At 39.3% G+C, this 23,639-nt stretch overlaps 1 protein-coding gene across 1 annotated transcript; it reads left to right on the top strand.

Moving 5' to 3' along the window:
- The first annotated feature begins 363 nt into the window (after positions 1 to 363).
- On the top strand, positions 364 to 17,985 carry ppp1r14c (protein phosphatase 1 regulatory inhibitor subunit 14C). The gene is made up of 4 exons (XM_005814807.2): positions 364 to 713; positions 12,674 to 12,757; positions 13,914 to 13,946; positions 15,478 to 17,985. Exons 1-4 carry the CDS (start codon positions 480 to 482, stop codon positions 15,550 to 15,552), a joined length of 426 nt encoding a protein of 141 aa, XP_005814864.1. The 5' UTR covers positions 364 to 479; the 3' UTR covers positions 15,553 to 17,985.
- Positions 17,986 to 23,639: the final 5,654 nt, after the last annotated feature.

Raw genomic sequence — 23,639 nt, 5'->3', positions numbered from 1 at the left:
GCAAATTGTTCTCCTTACCTCCTCTTGATGGCGCAACTGTCTTTAACGCTGGTGCGCTAATAAAAACCATTGAAGGAAATCGAAAGATTCACTGCAAAAAATGATTCATGTCTGTTAACCGGACTTATTTTTGAATATGTTCATTTTTAAACACCGACACCTGCCAATACGACGTTCATGTAGTAAATTAAACTCCTTTGCGTTTCTGTTCCATTGTCATCTCCATATTCCACTATTTCTTTCTTTTATTTGGAGTCATTATTTTTTTTATTTCACCTCAAACCCAACGTCTGCCATCCAGCATTTCTTGCAGCGCTCGCTCCGCCCTCTCGGCTTTCTACGGCGCTGCGCTTTAAATAGCAACTGTTTAAAAGCTGCTGCACATTCTCCTGTCTGCCGTGCAGCTCCGCAGTCTCTCTCTCCCCTCCTGTCCACTTCATTAACACATTTATCCAAGCAACAAACCCTCTCATCCCGCTATGTCGGCCGCCAGCACCGAAACCAGTGCCCCTCTGCCCACCGCAGGCAGCCGCGTCTTCTTCCAAGGTGCGCCCGGTGTGGGCTGCGTGAGCTCCGGCCCCATCAACGGTGAGGACCCGGTCCAGAAGAAGCAAGGAAAAGTGACGGTCAAGTACGACAGGAAGGAGCTGCGGAAGAGACTCGTGCTGGAAGAATGGATCATCGAGGAGCTCAGCAAGTTGTATGACTGTGAGGTGAGTAAAGGACGGGTCACCCTCTGTCAGTGGGGGGCCCTTCAAATGCACAAGGAGACAGACAGCCGGGATAAATAATGCAGGTTACTTTGTGCATGTTTTTGTGTCATTTTTTTGATTGTAGTGTCAGTCAATCAGAGCTGCAAGTCATCTGTTTTTCACATGAAAACTCAAAATCACAACAATATAACATCAACTTTTCACATCAAGGAGCTTGACTTTCTCATTTTCCTTTGCGTCATAGATACTGAGGCTTTCAGACATCTATGTGTGCCTTTGTAGCTCCGAGAGTTTTATTTGTTATATCTGTCTCTGTCATTGAGCAAGGGATGCATGGGCCGGGGAGGAAAAGCAGCAGCAGAGAAACCGCATGGTTGTCCTTTTACGCACCGGTCGCCCCCCACCTCCAAGGAAGCTTGCAGCTGCGAAAAGGGAATACTGTGTGCATCCATTTACATAGACCGTATAATTTCTCGTAAATGACACTAATAACAGCCCTTTCATCAATATCCTTTAAAGCAAACCCCCAGCTGCTCGGTTTATTGTAGTTTTATGAGATGGTGCGCGCGTCTCAGTTCAGTCGTTTGACGTTTATGTGGCGACGGTTTTAGCCCTTTTAACCTATATGCACTTTTCTGCGGTGCATCTGTCCCTGCGCCTTATATTGGTCACCCCAATTACTGTGCGTTCGCACGTCTGCACGTCGCATTCTTTAACACTTTAAAAAGGGGGAGGGGAGGCCTTGTGTGCGCATGTGGAGAAAGAAAGAGAGAGAGAGAGAGAGTGTGTGTCGGGGGTCCGGAAAGCAGCAAATTCCCCTCCCAATAAACTCTCCTATTTCCCACGTACACTATGCTGCCATGCAGAGCCATGTGGGGGTGTTGAGAATTTGGAAAGAAGGGCACTGGGTTAGAGGATGTGCTGATGCTGTGACTCTCCTCCCCAGCCAATCACCTCTTCTGCCTCGCAACCCCCTCCCTAATGCCAAGGGTCTGCACAAACGCACATATACACACACAATACGTCTGTCACTTCGAGTCAGGCATATATTTATATATGCATGGATCACTCCATCTATCAATGGTATAATCCACACAGAGATTACACCACTGAGAGATTATAAAAAGAACAGGGTGGAGCAGGGTACACGCACCTTGAATTATTGCGATTTTATGTGACGGAGGAACATAAATTAGAGCTTAATTGTGCATCGAAAATAAAATGTGTCTGATACTGTGAAATGCGAACCAGTGCAACCCATTTCCTTCAGAAATCATCTGTTTACTCAGTGAAGGTTTTCTTCCAAAGCTTTACAGGTTTTAAAAAAACATGAACCAGTAAAAAAGCATCACAAAAGCCGGGGAGCACCAAAGCCATTAAAGGGATTAATAGTTATATACAATAGTTAATGTAGAGAAGAAAACTGAAGTCTGAAAACAACATCCCCACATTGAAGGATGGTGTGGGGATGCTTTTCCTCTGCAGGCACGTGAAGCTGGTAATTTTTAATTGGAAGATGGATGTTGCTGAAAAACATGGCAATCCTGAAAGAGAAGCCGTTAAAGGCTGCAAAACAGATGAGACTCCAGTTCACCTTCCAGCAGAACAATGACTCAACATAATCCAAAGCTACTGGAATGAGTCAAATCAAAGCATATTCTTGTCAGAATGGTTTACAGGTAGAGACATGCCCCAAAGGACTGAATAGTAACGCACGCAACACTTCTTACATTTCTATTAAAAAAAAAAAAAAAAAACCTAAGAAAATCAAATATATTTTTTCTTTCTCTTGCCCATTGTGCTGGGTTTTATTTTGGTCTATCAGATGCACTCCCAATACAAAAGACTGGGGCTTTATCAAAACAAAGCGTGCCAAAAATATCAAGTGATTTGTGCACTGTGTACTGAAAATAAGTTCAGGCAAAAATCACAGTACGACACTAACTGCCAGAACAGGTTTTGATACCTTCCCTTCTGCAATAAGAGAGAGCATTGCAATGCAAATATTTTTCACACATGAGGTTAATAAACTCTGCATGTGTGTGAAGCTCCGAACTTCTACCTCCCTCATGCTGAAAATGCCGTAAGCGTTGCATTTACAGCAGCCCTCTGACACAGACCGATGCCTTTTCATGTCTGTCATCTTGTTTGTGAGCTTCTCCCTCTCTTTATAGCCCTGCTTATTTCTCTGGTGTGGTTCTTATTCGAGCTAAAATAAGCTGAAGCCTTGTTTCCAACTGCAATGGCTGAACAGTTCAAAGCTGACCGAGTTCTTGGCTGCATGTCAGACTTCCATCAGCAGGATGTAGTTAATGCAACTTGAATTTTAGATTAATTATGAGCCAAAATATTTCCATATTTTTTCTCTTGCATGATATCCTGTCCATTTGACCTCTTTCCATATAGTGCGTACATCCACACACCAGCAGGACATCTCTTCATATCTATTCACTTAGCCAATAAGATAATATCCCATGATGATCCCCCTCTGGCTCTCCAACCAGTCTCCGATAACCAGAGCGTTATTAGCCTGAGCTGAACCGGGACTTGGAAGGATTTCAATAAAAGCCAGTAGTGAAAGCAGTCCCTGATGATGTCGAAAAGTTGTACTTTCAGTGCATTGTTAAAGCTGTCTATCACCTCCTCTAGTGTTTGAGCAGGTGGTTGTTACTACATACTAGTGATCTTTATGTACATGACTGTAAGCAGGACATCACATTCCAACCACTGTTGTAAATACCTCTACGCTGAAACCCAAATTGGTTTCGGTAGTGTTCTTTAAGCATGTGTGTGTTAGATACATGTAGGGGTGACTATGCTGTTCTTGCTGAAAGGTCATCCACTGTATCAGTTTCATAAGAAAACCTGATAGTACATTGGGGACTATGATATAGGGGCTTGAGTTTGTTAGTGAAGTCAGGTTGTTTGTTGGGGCAGAAATGTGATAAAATAAGCTAAACGGATTCCATTAGTAATGCAATTTTCTGTTCAGAATGTCTCACACTTTTAAGACCTTTGCAAATATTGACATCATCTTGCTTGTTTAATCAATATTCAAGTAGTACAGGATCACAAAGCAGGGGTGCTCACATCCAGTCCTTAAGATCTTTTATCTGCAGCTTTAAGATGTACTCCTGCTTCTACGTGCCTCAAACAAATGATTCCAGCCCTTTAAGCTGGGTTGTCCAGTGCTAAAAGCTGTTGATAAGTCGTTTGATTCAGGTGTGTAGGAGAAGGAAGGCATCTTACAGTTGCAGGATATAGGTGGATTTTAGGGACTTGGGCACCCCTGGTCTACAGCTCATTTTGACTTGCTCCTGTGTCCAGAATGGGATTTTTTCACACATGAGCACATGTGTGAAAGGTGAGGGTTTGATCAGAGAAGGGCCTATAAAACAAGCGTTTTGCTTTTGGGTCCAGCTCTTTCTTTTCAATAGCAAAGCCCCGGTCTGTCTGCTTGTCACTCGGCTGCGGACCAGTCCAGTGCACGCTGAAGGCGTTCACAAAATAACATAAAAGCAAGACAAAACCCGGAGGGCCCCTATGTTACCTAGAAGATGGACAATAATTCTGCTTTGTCTTTGCATTGCAGTTTTTCTCTGAACAAATAGTCTTTTTCTCACATTTATATTTTCTATTAGCCCCTATGTGTAAACTTTGTATACTATACAAATTAAACAAAAGAAGACAAAAGTCCTTGTCAGTTTGTGACTGCTGACCCACCACCACACTCCTTCTCTTCTTTAATAGATGAGGTGGACTCTAATTGAGTGCCTGCTAATGCTGAGGTCCGGTTTAGGTGATTAAAAGGCAGAATGTGTCAGCGGACTGATGGATCTGTCTGTCTAAGAGCAATCAATTAAGATAATGCGAGACATAAACTCTTACTGGACAGCAGTAAATCCATTATACACTTGCATTCTGCATGTTGTGTCATGTGTATGCCTTCGAGATGCAAATGAGTGGAAGAAATGCCCTACTTTTCAGTGGCTCTGCCAGCTCAGGGTCTGTTGGTATACAAGGCTTCTGCCCTACGGCTTTTACTGTCTGTGGGTTTGTATGAGGCCATGTGGCCTTTTTTAGGCTAAAGATACTGGGCTAGTCTTTAACAGATGCACAGTGGTGACTTTTCATAAACTGATGAGCATAACAGTGATCTGACAGGTCAGTGTACATGTTCAGACTAAATGGAGCAAAAGCAATCTCCTGAGTTGAAGCATCTCCTTGTGGTTGATACCATTGCTTCAGACTGCCATTCCTGTTGTCCATGGATTATATGAGGTATACAGGTTAATTTTGAAACTGCATTTTGTGTAAAAAATGCCTTCAGGTGATTTTTGTGTTTATAAATATGTGTACGGATCAAAGAAAAGGGCATTTTGTTGCTGATGTCTAACCTTCAAGTATCACTTCAAGGGCAGAAATCTGTCTTTCCAGATTAAATGTCTTTCATCTTTCTGTCGCTCACTGCTTCCCGTCTAGATTTTTCCTCCCCTGTGCCTGTCGTGTGTTTTTTACCGAGGAACAAGAGCAACCACGTGAGCCTCACATAAAACCAGAGGAGTAGAATTCAAGCCCAAGTCATTAGACCGGTTCAATAACATGCCTGGGAAAACACACATCGGCATTCATTGACAGGAGTATTACTTTACATACAGAGTTACTTAATGCATCATGCTATGAGCACACACAACAAACAAGCAAGCTCAGTGCCTTGCAAAGCATTCATACTAATCACTTTGTTACTTTGCAACCTCGAAGAAGAAAAGATGTAATTATACAAACAACAAGCTTTGAACATTTCGCATGATGTTCAGTTAATTCATCCAAAATCGACAGTGGCTGCGATGTTCTTTTCAATCAGAAAAACAGGCCACAGGCCCCTGATTACTCTGGAGGGCCTACAGAGAACCATAATTCAGGTGGATTATCTTTTGACGCTCAACAAATCTGGCCTTTGTTAGAGAGTATTAAGAAGAAAGCCATTGCTGAAAGAACGTTCTGTGAACCTCTTCAGGCCAATTTAAGGAGCAACGTAGGGGAGACAATAAACATGTTGAAGGATATGCTGACTAAGAGAGACCAAAACTAAGTTACTTGGTCTACATGTCGTATGTGGTGGGAAGCTAAAGCAATTACATTAATTGAGAGTTTTGATAAAACTTGAAAATTGCTGTTTGCTTACATTTTGCATCTGCCTTAGCTTGCTTAGCTAGGCAAAGAAAAACATAAGAATGCCTTAGTCTGCACTGTGTCTTGATGGAAGAAAATGCAACCAGGAGTCATTTTCCTTCCACTTCACAATTATGTGCTACTTTGTGTTGGTTTATCGCTTAAATAAAAATCCTTTGAAGTATCTGGACAAAATGAGGAAAAGGTTCCATGGGTAAGGACTTCTGCAAGTCACTGTAAACTCCACGTACATCTCTGGTTATCAGAATTGGAGCTATTAATTAAATGATTACTGCTGCACTGACTGATCCACGGACTGAGAAATGAAGAAAGGTCAGTCTTCTGTTTACAATATCCATGCTTGGAAATTTAGATATGATGGATAAAAATAGAACTCATCAAGCGTCGGACGTCTGAGCACACGTCCACACATTTCACTTACGCATACACACGCATACACACGCACACACACACGTGCATCTGCTGCTGCTAAACAAATCAGAGGTGTTGACAAGGAGGCCTCTCAGCCAGCAGAAATCCACCAGCTGCTGAGACACACTGGCAGCACCGAGTGTCAATTTCAAAAATCAACACTGAGCACAAAGGTTATAGCGTGTTTATTGGCTGCTCGGCTTTGGTTGTGCTAAATTTTTCTATCCTCCTTTCACTGTCTGCACTCGTCCACCGCAACTGACTTCACACTTCTGCACTTCTACTTTGTGATCCTCCTTCCAGCACGCTCACTCTCTCCATGTGGGTTTCAATCAAATAGATATCAACCAATCAATTAGTGACCTGAAGCACATTGAAATGGAATTATGTATGCTGCTGAGGAATAAATGTTATTGTGTTGGCTGTTTCAGCCAAGATATGCCTGGATAAAATTAATATCAATGAATGAAATCCTGACAATTGCCTGTTCTTATTGTTCATTTTTGTGTTTTTATGATGTAAAGCACTTGGAACTGCTTTGTTGGTGAAATGTACTATAAACTTGATTGAATGATTGATTGATCGATAATTTGCTTTTAAAATCTGTTCATTTCTCAGTCATTTTATCCTCATCCCTACTAGATCTGGTTAACTACTGGTTTCTCTGTCAGGAGGTCTATAAACAGGCTGTATATAAACATTGACTCGCACTCTGTGCGCTCCCAGCTTGGAGGAGGAGATGCAAAACAGCATCTGCATTTGCAGCAAAGAGAAAGAGGCTGATGGTTGTTTTGACTCTCAAAAGCCAGACGGATGAGCTCCTTTTCAAGAGTACATTTGTTGTTTATCCACCTTTGCATGTGCAAAATGACTCATGCAAAAACTAAATTGTATGGGTTCAGTAAGGAAGTGCTTTCATTTTTCAAACAAATCTGGATCTTATTTCCAGCCAGTTTGGTTTATTTTCACCTACATTACAGTTTTCAAAAACGGAGAAACCTTTCATTTAAATACATTCTTTAGCACTCTGTTCTGTTTGCTGGATGGCTGGCTGCTTTTCACCTCAATGCTATCTATGTTTTCATGCCGAGCATTTGCTTTGTGTTGAGGGCAAAGGTCTGCATTGGCTTCAGCTGTCGATTGATTTGCCTCAGGGAAGAACTGTCTGGATTTCGAGTACAGTAACATTATATCTATCTGCCTTACATGTCCAGGTCTGATATATTCCTGATTGAGAATGAAATAGGACTATTTAACTCTTAAGTAGATACAAGGATTTTAACCAGAGGTGATTCTGTCTGGCAACAGCACGTCACTGTGTGTAGATGTGAGCTGTTGGTGAGGCTGCTGATGGAAGATGTTTATGAAGAGCTCTAAGAGGGGGATTAGTTACAAAATAGAAGACACTAAGAATAATTAACTGTGGATTGTGAAACATCCATCAAACTGCCTCTGAGCTCATATAGAAAAATGTTTCATAAAAGCTTAGTAGAGTGCATGCTGTGTGTGCTAAAGAAACAAAAAAGTGAAACCAGATATTTACATGCACTATAAAATACATGCATGAAGATATGAAGAAAGGAAATAAAGGTTCTCTAAAAAAAACCTCATTCGGGAAATTCTCCAATCAAAATATTTTTGATGAATCTTGCTGTCCTAAAACAGGAAATGTTTAGTTCAATTTTAATTTTGTTTATTTATATAGCGCCAATTCACAACATGCCATCTCAAGGCACGTTACAAAAAAATTTAATTTCAATTCAAAAACGTGTCCATTCCAACTGATCCTAGTTAACGAAGTTCATTAAGTTCAGTTCATTATTGAAATTAGGTTAACAAGCCATGCTGTCATTCAGCACGGAATGACAGTAAACAATCACTTGCGACAGTGGATAGTAAAAACTCCTCATAAACAGGAAGAACCTGCCTCAGTATGAGCGGCCATCTCAACTGACTGGTAGTTTGAAACAAAAGAACTGACATAGGTGTACTTTCTACTCTAATAAAAAGTAAAAAGTAGGAGAGAGAAATGGTTTAAGTGTTGGCAGCTTTATCTCAACCGGTAACTGACTGACTAAGCAGTCTAACTTGATGTCGGACAGTAGGAACTTTATGAAATAGTGTATCTAAATGTCAGTGGCAACAGCGCACAAAACAGAAATGCTTTACGTAAAAGATAATATTAGAGATCCACTTGAAAACTGGTGTTACTACACTAATAGTTCACAGTCAGGGTGTAAATGCTTTGAATTTTATGAATACAGAAGTTTAGAGGGTCACTGTCGTGCTAATTAATTATATTTTCAACCTTAATTTTAGGATTTTTCTACCCCAATCCTATGTTTTCTAGCAGTTCTCCTATTTGATGTAGTGTCCTCTGGAGTAGCTGAATCAGCGTGAGAAAGAGCTGTGACTGCAGCTGCTAGCATCACCCAGTAAAGTCACATCCTTCGCGCTCTATGGTTTCAGCAAACTGCTGCACCAAACGACAACAGGGAGGTGTTTGAAAGTGGGGGAGGGCCAAGAGCCAAGTAATCCACGAGGGCCTTAACAGTAACCTTGGCAAAGTCTCTCTCGTCTTCCGAACTGCTTGTAGTGTTTGTCTGTTTCCCTCATTTTGAATCTTCAGAGTAATTTTCCCATCACACACTGTCAATTCTCTGTGTTTTTACTTCCTCCACCCATAATAACTTAATTTCAGGGGATGATTTCAGCCCACCTTGAGTTCCCCGGCACTTTGATGTGACACAGTGTGGCAGAATATAGAGGAAGAAAGCTGAGCTGGGAGATTTTACAGCGTTGCACAATCCTCCTCTTCCTTCACCTCATCATCATCATCACAATGACCCACTTATTGGTGCTCGCTTCATCTCACTGTATCTGAGTTGTATGTCTTTCTTATTCTAGTAAATCTTTTAGCTTTTACCAACTGTTGTTTTGCTTCTCTATGTGTTCTGTACCAATCACAATTTTAGGATTTAATATTAGATTCCGTATGTTTGCTTCTTTTGAACCACATTCTTTTCCTTATTTCCTTGCCTTTTACCTTCAGTGAGGTGAAAAAGTATTCATGCCTCTTGAACTTTGTTCATATTTGTAAAGTCAGAGTCACAAACTTCTATGTCTTTTTTCTGGGAGTGTATGTGACAGAGCAACCACTTTCAGAAGAAGAAAGGGAGTGAGATGGGGTTAAAAGTGAAAATGTAAAGAAGCAGAAAGACAAGACAAGAGGACGCGCTAGAAGTCTGCTTGTACACCTGCAGAAAGATTAAAGAACAGAATCTTGAATCCGCAGTGACAAACATTTGCTCATATAACAACAACTACGTCACTGAAGATAGGCGTATCTGTAAACACCTGAATCCAAACATAATTTTTAATAAGCTGATGAAATAAAGACTGTCCATTTGACCTGGGGATATTTATTGACTGAAACCATCAACATGAGTGTATTAGCTTGTGGATAATCATCTACTTTAGAACTGTAATTATATGAAACCAGCCGGTCTGGTTCACGTAGGAGGGTTATGAATAGGGATGTCAGTGAATTATTCATTCAAGTAAAGCAAGTGCTCACACCTTTGTTCATAGACACTGTTTAAATGAAGTCTAAATGGAGTTTGTGTTGACTCACAGGGTTGGGCTGCTCGCATTAGCTTGGATTCACCTCACCGCAGCTGAACCAGACTGAAAACGCTGCCGGCGGCTGAGCTGACGGTGAAAACAAGCCTGACACAGATGCGCTCTCAGCTGTCTGCACACATTGCCAGGCTCACAGGCTGACAGTCCAGCTTTGTGTTTTTCTATCAGGCTTTCAGTTCTTTGCTGGTTCTCGTGCACAGTCTTCACAAAGTTGCCTTGATTACAAATAACACTTCTCCTTGTGCACATATCCTCTGAACACACCAGGTCTTTCATCATTATTTCTCTCATTTGCAAATGCAAAAAAAATAACCAACTGCTACTTCTACGTGTAGCAAATAAGGTTTGAAGTGCACTTTTATCAATTGCTTCTTCATCTTAAAATGTTTGCCTACCTTATTTACTTGTGTTGTCTGCAGTTACTGTTAACTTTACCTGCTGCAGGCACTGAAAATGATCTACTTGGGATTAGTTGTATGGGTTCACACTATTATAATTACTCATACTCCACTGTGAAGGACTAAATATGTGCAATGTCTTCCTTAACAGTTTCTTTGAATATCAAGATTTATATTCCAGCCATGTGTGATGTTATCACCAATCACAGGGATGTAGGGTGATGAGTGCCTGCTGACAAGTGAAACAATCAGACTCTCACAGAAGTCAGTGAGTGAGTGATGACCCCACAGACTGATAGAGAGAAAGACTGAGGGGACTGACCTTTGCTTCCTGTCCTGAAACTCCACGGGAGAAACTTTGTGGAGTCATCAACTCGCTTTAGATCATCTGTTGGATTTAGATAATGGACTGAGTTGACAGAAAGATAGCAGGAGGGCAATCCTGGAAGGAAACCTGTTAGAGTTGCAGAACACTTCTGACCGGGGTAAAAGTTCACCTTCTGGCAAGAAATTGAACCAGTAGAAGTTCAAAGCTTAATTAAATTAAAAACCTATGAGAAGATTTAGTTTAAGCAAGATCTTTCCTGATTGTTTCTCAAAGGTCTGAACTATGAATGGAAATAGTTTTGATTAATATTTATTTAAATCTCCAGACCAAAGTCGGTTACAAGGGCAGAGTTTTTTGCTCACCTGGAGGAATGGTCCAAGATTCCAGCAAACTACTGCGAGAAGCTTGCCAAAGGATATCAAACATGTTTTAAAAGTTAAATCTACCAAGTACTAAGAAAACATAAGTAAACTTCAGAATATAAAGGTTAAAACATATAAAAATCAAAATCAACTCTTATTAATTTGGCATTTAGCAAACAAATAATTTTAGACAAAGACTAGGGCAAAGTAGGGAATTTTATGTCAGACAGTGACAAAAAAGATAATGCAGTGTACGCAAAAATCTGGTTTCAACTGATATTTAATCTATTAACCATTAAACCCAAGTTTTATGGAGATTTGCTCCACAGGCTTACTTATTTTCTCATCAATAGTTCTGTCATATTAATTTGCATTTGCGAGGTTTTAGCATTAGGCTTTACGAATGCATGTTTTTTGCATTGTTACTTGAATGGTTATGGTTAGCACTGATTTCAGTGTGTTCTTATTACCCTGCCCACATAGAACGAAGCCGACTGACTATAATTGTGGGAGCTAATATCATCCCTGCTTTAATGCTCTTTGTCTTAATACCATGCTGTGCTCCTGGCTGTATGATAGACACACACACATACACATAAGCCCTGGATAACATCCCTGTTGCTGTGTTAGCAGTGGAGATGAGAAATTATCTCATGGGCATTGTTATGAAACGATGGTTAGCAAGTAGCTGTGAGCAACATTCCCGTCCCGCTGTACGTTTGATTGAACCTCGTGGGCTTCAGTAAGGGGGTTCATTTTAATCGTTGTGAAACAAAGATGGAAATAAAAAGATTTTTTTCTTTTTGGCAAATGGATAAGTGTCAAATGGCAGAATAGAAAAAAATATATAATGAATATGTTCTCATCAAATTTAAAGAAAATAAATGAGCATTTGAAAGATTTACAAACACAATTGCTCAAAATATTTAGTAAATCTTCAGTGAGCTAATGCATTAAAATGACAGAGAAATAATGCTTTCAGTATGTTGAGCATATTCTGAGCACAGAGGTTTTGTTTCAAAGTAATGAAGAGAACAACGTGCAAAAAATAACCCCAGGGAGTTTTGCCTGGGTTGCTCACAAAAACCTGACCACCCACTTGGAAGATAGCAGAAGGTGATCAAATATCTCCGTTGACTTGTTTGACAGAAGCAGATGCTTAAGTGTTTGTTGTAAATGTCAAGCAAACAAAGGTGGAAAAATAACTGGATTCTCAGGCTCAGTTCCTTTAAGAGCCTTAGCTTGATGCTTCCCAAAAGGACAGCATTTGTAGAACACGTCATGCGGTGTCTGGGAGGGAAAGGTTTATCCTCCCTGCTTGCTTCCTCTGCAAAAACCTTGTGGCGAAATAAAATGAATCATTGGGGCTTTGATGTGGTGTTGAGCTGAAGGCAGCCTCCAACCGCTGAGCCGCTAAACGGCCCAACCCCAGTACAATGACATTTCCAAATGATGTATGTCCCTAGCAGGCGGGCACACAGAGTGGTTTGGATGTTTATAAGCCTCTTGCCAACACAAATATTCCAGTTGCATTTTTTTTAAATGAAATGTTCTACTTTCTTATTTTGTTTGCGCATTTAAAGCCTTTCCATCTGTTCTCTAACAAAGGGTTCTCTTGTGTTTCAGGAGGACGAGATGCCAGAGGTAGAGATTGATATTGATGACTTGCTGGAGGTCAACAGTGATGATGAGAGAGCCAGCAAACTACAGGTAAATGTGTGTGTATATGTGTGTATGTGGTTGTGTGTGTATACAAGTCTTTAGCAGAGATGATTGGTCACAGAGAGAATGAGAAATCCTTTATAGAGATGTGGTGGTTGATTGGTTCTTAAGCCGTCTGGATATTCAGTAAAGATATAACTGTTAATATCATGTGAATATAAAGGCTACTGGTAAAAATAAACATGTTGTAATAACTTACATACCCATAGATAAAATGTGGATATTATTAGTTTGTTTCAAGAGTTGCTGTGTAAGGCTTTGTGTAAACTTTGCTGTCTTGCCTAAGCAAAGTTTGAAATTTTCCTTAGACAAGAATAGTATAATAAACTATTTCTGTTCATAGACAAAAAATGTAAAATAGGTACTTGAAACATGTTGTATCAGTTTTAAAGCAAAAGTGCCTACTGTGCAGAATATTTGATGTTTTTGAGGTGATATTGTCTGGTTTATAGAAGATCACTGATAAATCTCTGTGTTAAAACAGAATCCTTACAGAATGTAAATTTTTTCAAACCCCCGGAGTATTTAGACGTTGCCAGAAAGTTTGTTTCTGGTAGGTAATGAGACATGAATCCCTCAAAAGATACTAACAGCAATCAAACCCTTAAAAATTACTGACCAGTTTTTTCTACTGGGATTTGCATGGTTTCTCTTTAGCGATGAGTTCCTTGTTTTGTCCTCTTCGCAGATTTTCTATCAGCTGAGTCACTCCAAAACAATAATATTACTTCTAATCAGAAGAACCATGGTGGTTAATTAAAATAGTAGTTTAAACTTCAATCTGCCAAGGGTATAAATCATTTTGGGCCTCATTATGCTATATGTACCATATTATTGGCAGATGAGATTCCATGCATTTGATGCTTCCTTCAGTCCCTAAAGACTTGAGACTTAACTTGAGAGACATGACTTGTGAACATTCCTCAAGTCTGCTAATTAGCAATTTATTCTTAAAATCTCAGAACCCTTTGAACATTTATTTAAATACATATATGCTCATATGAATAAAGGCTAGACTCCAACAACCAATGGAGAATATGAGTTTCTGTTAATCAAAGTTAAAAGTGCAGAATCTGCTGAGATTTTAAAAACAGCAGTAAATCATTTCCTCCTAACAACTGTTTTCCCCCTCTTATTTTCACAGGTATCCCTAACAGACTGCTACAAACCCACAGAGGTGAGCTTCTTTGGAGCCCAAAAACCATTAGAGCCAAAGCCTGCATCCACCATGTTCTAGTAGGCTAATGAATACCTAATTAACCATGAGTTCACAAGCACAAATAAGCTACCTGATGTGGGACTTCATAATATTCATTACTTGCAGTATTCACACTGACGTGTTCAGAGAGAGAAGAGTCTGGGTTTAGATGAGGTTGCATTAGGCTATTTGCATGATTAAAGCTTTTAAAAACCAATCACATTAATTCCACACATGGTAAATTTTCCCCCATCTGTCATCATCACTGTGTGTGGTTTTATTACAAGGTCATTGCTGTTTAGCTACAGTAACAGTTGTTGAGATATGCAACCTACACACCCTCAACTACATACCTCCGTAAGAGTACTAATTTTTATATACCCATTAATTATATTTAGCTTTACTGTAATCTACAACAAACCCTACAACCAATGTTTGATGCTCAAAACAATTCTGTACCCATTTGGACTTTATTTAAATGTGTTTTCCGTAACATTTCGGCTGTACCCACCCACTCTCAGGATTAAAAATGGTGCACACAGCTACCCTTACACCCTTCCTCTCCCTCAAGTGGAAATAAGAAGTGAAAGACATGGGGTAATTGATATACAAGATGAATGTGAACGAAAGGTGAAAGGACTATGAGATTGCTTCTTGAAGGCAGAGTGGGGAAGATAACAGGAGATTAAAGACATGAGGTGAGAGGGGGAGTGATGAGGCTGAGTGGGTTGTTCGGGTTAAATGAAAAAACACCTGCTGGGTAAAAGATGAATGCAGGTAGGAAGGGGGCGACATCTGGAATTGGATCATGAGCACTGTCCTGTATAATAAGGTAGTTAATACTGAAACCAGACCTTGATATAACCTCTTGCTTGATTCTGAGAGTGCATGTCGCAATAATCTTTACTTAGGATCTAGTTTTACTTTGTTCCTTACAAAATTATGCACTTCACAAAAAGCTAATTTCATCAAACACTCACAGGGTTTCAAATCTAGACTTACATGCTCCTACGTTCTGAAACACCAGCTACAAAATAACCATAAGAACAAAAAATGTATTTGGTGTTTTGATTGCTACTGCATTGGCATTGCATAGCATCCTTTAGATGTCTTCTAGGTATTTTTTGTTCTCTTTTGAGAAAAATGTAATAAGTTAATGTTTGATCAATTAAATTAAATAATTAAATGTACTAATGTGTTTTAATCTGAAATAATTTTAGCTCATTTAGTTTGTCTACCTTTGTAGTCCATTAAAGTACACAGATTATGTTGATTCTTGTGCATCTGAAAATGACTTTAAGCTACTCATTTTGGGAAATTTGGCAGTTTTCTACTAATCAAAATGAAGAATTGTCTGATCTGCTTTGCGAAGTCCAACCAGCACAGAACAAAGGTTGAGGACTCCAAAGAATTAATTTTCATGGAAGCATTTAAATGACTCCTTAGTCACCTCACTGAATTTAATGTGTATCTCTGAACAGTCTAACTTTATTTTACTTTTCTTCTTCAGAACTTTGTCAGTGAGTTGCTGTGCAGGATAAGGGGGATGAGGAAACTCAGCGCTCCGACCAAGAAGGGCCTATAATGGCTTACTTGTCCAGTATCTACCAACCATAAACTATGTCACTACAGCTTCACACACTTTACTCACCCAACATGAACTGTCATAATACAGAATTGTTTATCAAAACTCTAGGAAACACCCCGCAATCTGCCAACATTCACTACAATATCCATAATCTGGCACCCGTCATTCATTTTAAAGCACAGAGGATTACAAGTCATGATAACATAAGACTGTTGACAGTTACTTGCGCAAAAAAATAAAATAAAATAAAATAAAGAAAAAACAGTGTGTGTTTTGAGTGATGGATAAAATGTCAAGACCAGGAATGTGCCCGGACTGCGAGCATGTTTAAAACAAGAATATCACCACCTAAATCTACATGTTCAGTTCACACATTTTAAAAACCAACCTTCCAAAGAATAATAAAAAAAACCTTCAAAACAAAACAAGAACGAAATTAATCAAAGGAGGTGGTTGAAAAAATAGTTACTATAGGTGCACAATTAGCTGAAGCTCTATACAAACACAATTCTTTATTATTAAGTTTTTTTCTTCTTTTACTGGAGTGTCTGCTGTTACGTCAAAAAAAACATTAAAAAAAACTTGTTCTTGAGTCAAAAGTGGTTTTCAGCCGTTTGTTTTCGTCAACCTTTTTTGTTCACATCACGTCAGTGCTATCAGTTGTGAAAGAAAGCTGTTCTTTTGATTTTTAAGAGCATTATAATTATACACAATGAATCTGTTCAGTCCATTGTTTTATGTAAAACCTCTGAATGGAGTGGCGACATATTTAACAAAACACTACCAATATTTTTGCTAGTTATTTAATGTTGTACTTTTCATCTCAGCAAGGCATGATGGGTGTTGCAGTTCTCTGTTCGAGACTACAAAGACCTGTATGATTGGCAGCCTTTCATTGATCTTGTTCTACGTGCTCCGTCTGAGGGCTGATGTGACCATTTATGCTCCAACATTGTAGATTATTCTCATTGGCTTCATTTACCTCTGCTAACATGTTTTTTTCTGATAGCGGATAATGTTGCCTTTAAGGACATTCAGGATGAGTTCCGATTTTTGGCAGCACCAAGCCTCAGCTACCGACAGCTGAAGGGTAAATGTCGTGAGGTCAAACCCTGAAGCCAACATGCAGTACATTGGTTGTAAAGAGTTCACACACCCCTATCAAAACACTAGTTATGTGATGTAAAAAAATGAGACTAAGATAAATGATTTCAGAGTGTTTTCCACATTTAATGTGTCCAATAACACATGCAACAAAACTTTTAAATATTGAAATCTTTTGGGTTTAAAAGAAAAAAACAACAATAATGTGGTTGCACATCCACAAGGTAATGCTTTATCGCAGCTCCTTTGGGTTTTATTATCACACCACCCGTCAGGCTTTGCAGACCTGGCAAAGTTTGACGACTGCCCTTCAGAATTGCGAAGTTGTCATTTGTGTTCTTCTGATTGACACTTTTTGACATCGAGATCCCTCTGATGATTTAAAAGCTCTACGTAATCCATGGCTTTCTCTGTGACATGGAAAAACCTACTGCAATTGTTGAATTTTATTTAGTGTCGATCAGAGGCACTTCGATTAACACCAAAATTTCCCTAAAATGCAAAAGCTTTTTATTTTTTTTACTGAGATGTTTAAAGGTCATATTAAAGGTGGAAAGTTTAAGCATCACAAAAATCTCCCATTCAAACAGGGGCGTGGTAACTTTTTAGATCCATTTGAAAGGCAACACTCCAATCAGTCATGTTCTGTAATTGAGGGTGTGCCAAACGTATCACATCCAAAATGTCATATGTCATGAGTCATAATTTTCATACTGAATTTTAAAACAGACTGTTTTTAGGTTAAAACTAAGTGAATACAAACTTTAAGGCGTTTAAACCTTTGCATTTTGCAGAGAATGTTGCAACTGCATATAACCAGGTTTAAAAGAATGGGTGAAGGTATCAATTAATGATGGTGGCCTTTTACTACACCAACAACACTAACAAACCTGTAGACTCTGATACAATCATGCATTATGGCTTTGGGCTCAGTAATTTTCAAAGTAGATGTACGAGTTAGATCAGGCCAGGCTTACACCTGCCACTGGATCCATCAACTTCTAAAGAAAAAAACAGAACAATATTGGATTAAAACATAAGAGAGACACCCATTTGCATGCTAACAGCAGAGATTCATAGAGAGTATAATATAACCTTATATTTAAGCAAAAAAAAAAAAATCTTTTTTTGACTTGCCTAAGATGTATGACTTTGTAGATCAATTACTGTGGAGTCAACGTGAGTGTCACGTTGGAAAGAATCCAGGAAAAATTTAAATGGTGCTGTTTTTGATGTTCTTCCCAGAAATTAGTTGTGTATACAAAGCATTTTCACTGTTGAATGATGCCAGAGAAATGTGTTTGAAAGAAACATGTCTGTTTAAAATTGGATTTTATCTTTTTTTTTTCTCAGTGGGTACTGGCCCAGTTAAGGGTATAACGTGTAACAAAGATCGTATGTTTGCCAGATGAAGCCATTAATGGAAACTGGGAAACATTTTGGGTTTTTGTTGAGGTCATCTAAACTATTTTCTCTCAAGGATCAGTTCAGGGACAAGAGGCTGATATTTTCTAAGTTATTGGATTTCATGTGGAGAGTGTTTTGAAAGTGACTGTTTTAGAAAGCTTTACATTTGCATGAATTTTTAAAGTAGCATGTTGAGAGGAAATTCTTTTTGCCCAAAGTTGTGTTTTTTTTTTATTATTTCATAAATTTAAACACTTTCCTTTTTATACATTTACAATGATTAATGCTATTGCTTTTATCACTGATGCTAGGAATAACCTATTCAGGTTTTAAGCTGAAATTTTATTTCATACATCCACAATGAGTATTCCTGTTTATAAAATGTAATGTGGTGTGTGGTTTGTTTTTTGCTGATAATGAAAATAAATAAAAAATGCAGAATACTTGTGTATTGTTTGAAAAAAAATTTCCTGTGTGTGCAATTTTCTTACAGAGGAATGCGATTCTGGCCTGTTGGTATTTATTTATACTAAAAGGTATAAATGTCAGACTACTGTACTCATGAATACTCATAATGCATCCATTTGCAACTTTAGGAATGGGATATTCTTCCACATGAGTGTGTTGTAGCACAAGGAGCACATTACATCTTTATAGTTGGCAGTAGATTAGTAGGACAGCCCCATACGCTGTCTGGTTCTGTAAAGAGCTCATTCGGGTATGACATTATTGCTCAGTGTGTGCATGAGTAGCTTTCCTCAGTGAGACGTCTACCCCCCATATGGGCTAGCCTACTGGCCTACTGTACCCTGTTGCTGGGTAGAAATGTTCATTGAAGTCTTATGTTCAAAGAGAGACCAAAACAGAAGTATAGTTTATAGTGGATATGGATCAGTTTATAGAACGTTAAAATGTGGCCGCTTATTTTCCCACCAAGAGAAAGTGAAAGTGATGGTTTTGCATCTTTACCGATTTATTCTGTAAGAAGAAAACCTTCTGCGAAACAGACAGGGCCTCACACCTGCACACAAACACACTGCTGAATGTTACTGGGGTGGTGAGACCAATGCCGTCACAGACCGGTGCCAGACTGGTGCCGTCACAATCAAGCGCTGAAAAGGGGGCTGCTTGTGCCTTTAAATTTCATGACCCACTTTTCACAGCTGGGCCTGGCAGGCAGCGCTCATGCATGCGTGCCGCCTTGAATAATTGGGACTGCAAGGTGAATGTGAGGAGAATAGCTAAAGACAGGAGCCTCCCTCACCACTCGGAGGGCTCGCTTCAGTAAGCTGGCTGCACACCAACGAGCACTGGACCAGCACGCTCGGTCATGGTGCTCAAGTGGGGTAAAGCCGATGTGAAAAGATGATAGCTGTTTGGCAGAAGATTGGAGCCTGTCTGGGTCCATGACATAATGTGAAAGGACAAATGTGCCCTTATTGATAGCTGCTGGCAGACTGTACTGTCAGAGCTGAGCATTTCTCGGGAACGAAATAGAAGCGGATACATCCCCAAGCAAAATATCCCAAATGAACTCAATATAATTTTTTGCATATAGTCCTTTCCCCTCTTCCAGTTTACAGTCTCTCCTTCAATACTACATTTTCTACTGCTACAGATTACTTTCCTGTTTTCCCCATCATCTCCCTCGTAGATAAGGTGATCCATCATGACAGTACTGTACAGAGACAGAAACAGAGAAGCGAGGGAATGAAGATTAAAAAGATGCTTTTTGACAGGGGCAGCGCAGAGAGAGTTGACAAATAGCGAGAGATGGAGAGTGGCACTGACAACATCTCCAAACGGTCCCCAGTTGAAGGACAAACCATCCATGTCCGCCACTGTGGAACTCGCACAACATCACATAAATGAGACGATTCTTCATGCTGCTGTGGGCCTGCTTCATCATTCACATGACAGGCAATTCACTGTCTATTACCTCTGAGACATTCTATGCATTTAAGCTACACACTGTGATACAGTGTCTTGAAAATTAACCAATAACCCTCAACCTTTACGTATTTTGTCACATTACAACCACAAACTTTGATGTGTTTTAAGTCAATTTTAAAGGATAGATCAACACTAAGTAGCAGGAAATAGGTAGTTGTGGTTTACAAAGCGGATTACAGTTATATTTCCAGCAGCATTATGAGATCTGGATACTTACTTACTACTACTCTATTTCTACTCGACCGTGACATTTACTCCAGCAAACCACTTAAAACGACGTCCTCTTTCCTCTACATTATAAATACTACATACACGTGTTCTACTTCTACAGACCCTGTGTATATCTTTGTGTGTGTGTGTGTGTGTTGGTGGGGGATTGAGAGAGTTGGTTGAAATCTCAAGGGAAATCCTTTTAATTTCACTACAATGGACCCATTCTATTTTTTACTCTACACATAAATGTTCCAACTCCAAGCATGAAAAAATGTAGGCACGTTCAACATCACAGTCTGCTAAATCATTTTCTGCTTTACCTTTACTAGTACGGCTGCTGTGTTTAGAACCGATTTAAAGCCACTTTAGTAAAAGCAGGTTAAAGTAGATTCATGATTTTATGATGGGATACTTTATGAACATCACAGAAACAGGGAAGTACTGTATGTCGTCCTGAAAAATCACTGAAGTTTCACTTCGCAGTAAAGTTGTAACCATAAAAATGCACTTAAGAGCACAGGACAGCACGTTTTCATGCTAAATTAATGAAACAATGAATCCAAACCCGCCTCGTATATGTTCACGTCAAATTTAATTAAATTCTAAGCTTTTTGTCTGACCAAAGGTTTTTCTTTAATGAGATAGACAAGTGATAATAGGCCTGTAAAATATTTTAATAGACTCCAGGCCCTGAAATCAAGATGTGTTTAGATTTACATGCAGACCTTTTTGCATGTTTCCACTGAGATTTAAATCACTCCAAGCCTGAAATGTCCAGGTCTTTGCAAATCTTCCCTTCTGAATATTTACTCTGCATTTAAGAGATTGTCTTCTTTTCTTGAGTATTTCAACACATTTCATTCAGTGGCAAACGGCAAGAGTAGCATGATCCATTCTGATTCCTAACTTTGAGAATGTTGTGCTTGATAGCTAATGTTTTGGTTTACTTACAAGAACTACAAACTGTACCTGTTTAGATTAGAACTGACAGTGAAACAATTTCTACTTTATCCTGGTTATCTCTTTCAAAGGACAAGAATAGTTATAGTACTGTATATGACATACTGACTTACAATGGGAAAACTCCTTACTCACCATTTGTAGATATTTGTACAGGTAGAAAAAAAAGAAAGGATCAAGATTTGTAAAGAACTAAAAGTCAAGCAGTGTGTCCAAGTCTCTCCCCCCAAGTCATTTTGCACCCTTCCATTTGAATACTACCTGATTTTTTTCCAGGTATGAAAAAGGAACTTTGGCTACAGGACACTTTAAAATCATGCTTCAGTTCCTACCTGCCTGGTGACTCACAAGAGCTTCTTACAATCCGCTTAAGTGTATTGTAAGGAATTGCAAGACAAAAACAATATCAACTAGCAGGAGTTTGCTAAAAGTTCTTTGTTTGGAATAGGTATCATAATCTTTCACACTTCACAAGAGTCGATCAAACCCAACACAGACATGAACTATCTGTCAATGGAAATACGGAGTACATGAGATTTTTGTATCTCTAGCACAGTAACTATTGGAATACATAACCAAAGGAAACAGCTATGAAATGGTTTGTAAACAGACACAATGTAAAAAAGGCTGGGATGAAATGAATGGGTAGGGACTGGGGATACGAACTGATGAGCAGGAGAATCAGCCACAGCTGCAGAAACACTTGAACAGGATGTTTCAGCAACACATGACACAGCATGAAAGTTGTTCAAAAATGGCAACAGTTTTGAGTGACTGGCAACCCAAACATTTGGTGATTTAGTCCTGCAACGGGCCGTGATGACTCAGTCGGTACATATACTATTTAGTTGTTTATGTAATGGTTTATAGTTGAAATAGCCTCTTTGCTTATTATCAAAACAATACATTGGTAGTCTCACACTACTGTATAAACAGACTAGAATACCTCTGCAGCCAGAAAAAGGATTAAATCAGGGATTTACAATTAATGACACCATTACAAGCACAGAGCCATGTGCTTGCTGACCTGTTTGGAGCATGAGCCCCTTGTTTTTGAGACCTTTACTTCATTGCGATTGGCGTTTTGTTGGCAAACACAAAGGAATGAGACTCGTTTTACCACTTGTACACTGCTTAATGTGTGTGTGTGTGTGTGTGTGTTTGTGAATGTGACTGTGCACAGGAAGGGTAAGTCTGTTTAGACAACATGGGAAGAATCCTGCTGGGGGATCTTTGTCTGCTCAGATCATTCTCTTCAATGCCATCTGTTTCTAGCAAATTATTTAGATAATTAAAGAGGATATTTTTACCACACATATCAAAACAGAGGACATATTTGGTGCACATGTAGAAGAATATTTTTTTACCAATAAGAGATAATTTACAGAATACTGTTACCTACACAAGTCTTGATAAAAAAGGACTTATTTTATTAGTGTTGTAGCCTGTAAAAATAGATTTTTTTTAATATCTGGATTCTTGGTTGATTATCTGCAACGAATTCACTTGTTTTTGAAACATATTTGATCTCTATTCTGATGTTCAAAGGCCTAAAAGCTTGTTGATTTCCTAGTGAACAAAATAGACGCTAATCCAAGTGACCCTATGAAGAAACTCGCTCTAGAAATCAATCAGTTCTTCAATCGGCTTATTCCCTGACAGACCACCCCCCACCCTCAGCCGAGTGCAGACTTCAATGAAGAACCCTAGAATTAATCAGGGGATCTGCATCCTCGGGTGGGAAATATCTGGCAAGCAGTCCAATTCTAATTCAAGTCAAAGAAATATATGTTTTTAAGGGTCTTCGCTTTTAGTACATGGAATAAACGTAAAACAAGCATTCTGTGGGCGATAAATATCAAGATTTATCTGTTTGGGGTCTTTTACTATATTTCTTTTCTCCAGTTAATGACAGGTCAATCAGCCTTTCATCAAAACATTTGAACACAGCCAGATTCATAAAACCTTGATCTCACCTTTTGCTTAACCAGCCTACCGAGTTAATCCTGTTCTGGGATTCTGAGACATGCAATTTAAACAAACGTAAAACAGGGGAAAAAATAGACCGTACACAAAACCTGAGGAGCTGAAAGAAATGGGACGTCTTCGTCTGGAGGGGATCTGTGTGAAACAACAGCTGGGGGGTTGACAGTCTCAGATAGATCAAACCCCTTGAAATAAAAACACAGGGGAGCTGAATGAGTACAGTCCTTTTTTATTCCTAGTCGTTTGCTCTCTGCATCTCCCACCCTGTCAGACAACATGTTTATCTGTCTGCCAGTATCCGAGTATATATCTACAGGCCAATCTCCTCCTTCCACCTCCTCCATCTGAGAAATCGCCAAACAGCTGGTTGCCATGGCTCCAGATTTCTGTGCACCAATCAAATCCTGTTTTGCTGAGGGCAAAGAGAAGGGGCTACACCAGCACAGTCTGATTAGCTGGTT

The sequence above is a fragment of the Xiphophorus maculatus genome, chromosome 15, assembly GCF_002775205.1.
Source record: "Xiphophorus maculatus strain JP 163 A chromosome 15, X_maculatus-5.0-male, whole genome shotgun sequence".
NCBI lineage: Eukaryota > Metazoa > Chordata > Actinopteri > Cyprinodontiformes > Poeciliidae > Xiphophorus > Xiphophorus maculatus.
The sequence above is the reverse complement of the archived record's forward strand: the minus strand, read 5'-3'. Positions and strand labels throughout refer to the sequence as shown.

Excerpts from the sequence above, each read along its gene's own strand:
- ppp1r14c (XM_005814807.2), top strand. The coding sequence starts at position 480 with ATGTCGGCCGCCAGCACCGAAACCAGTGCCCCTCTGCCCACCGCAGGC. Across the intron at positions 12,758-13,913 it reads AGAGAGCCAGCAAACTACAG|GTATCCCTAACAGACTGCTA; the intron begins GTAAATGTGTGT and ends TTATTTTCACAG. Across the intron at positions 13,947-15,477 it reads ACTGCTACAAACCCACAGAG|AACTTTGTCAGTGAGTTGCT; the intron begins GTGAGCTTCTTT and ends TTTCTTCTTCAG.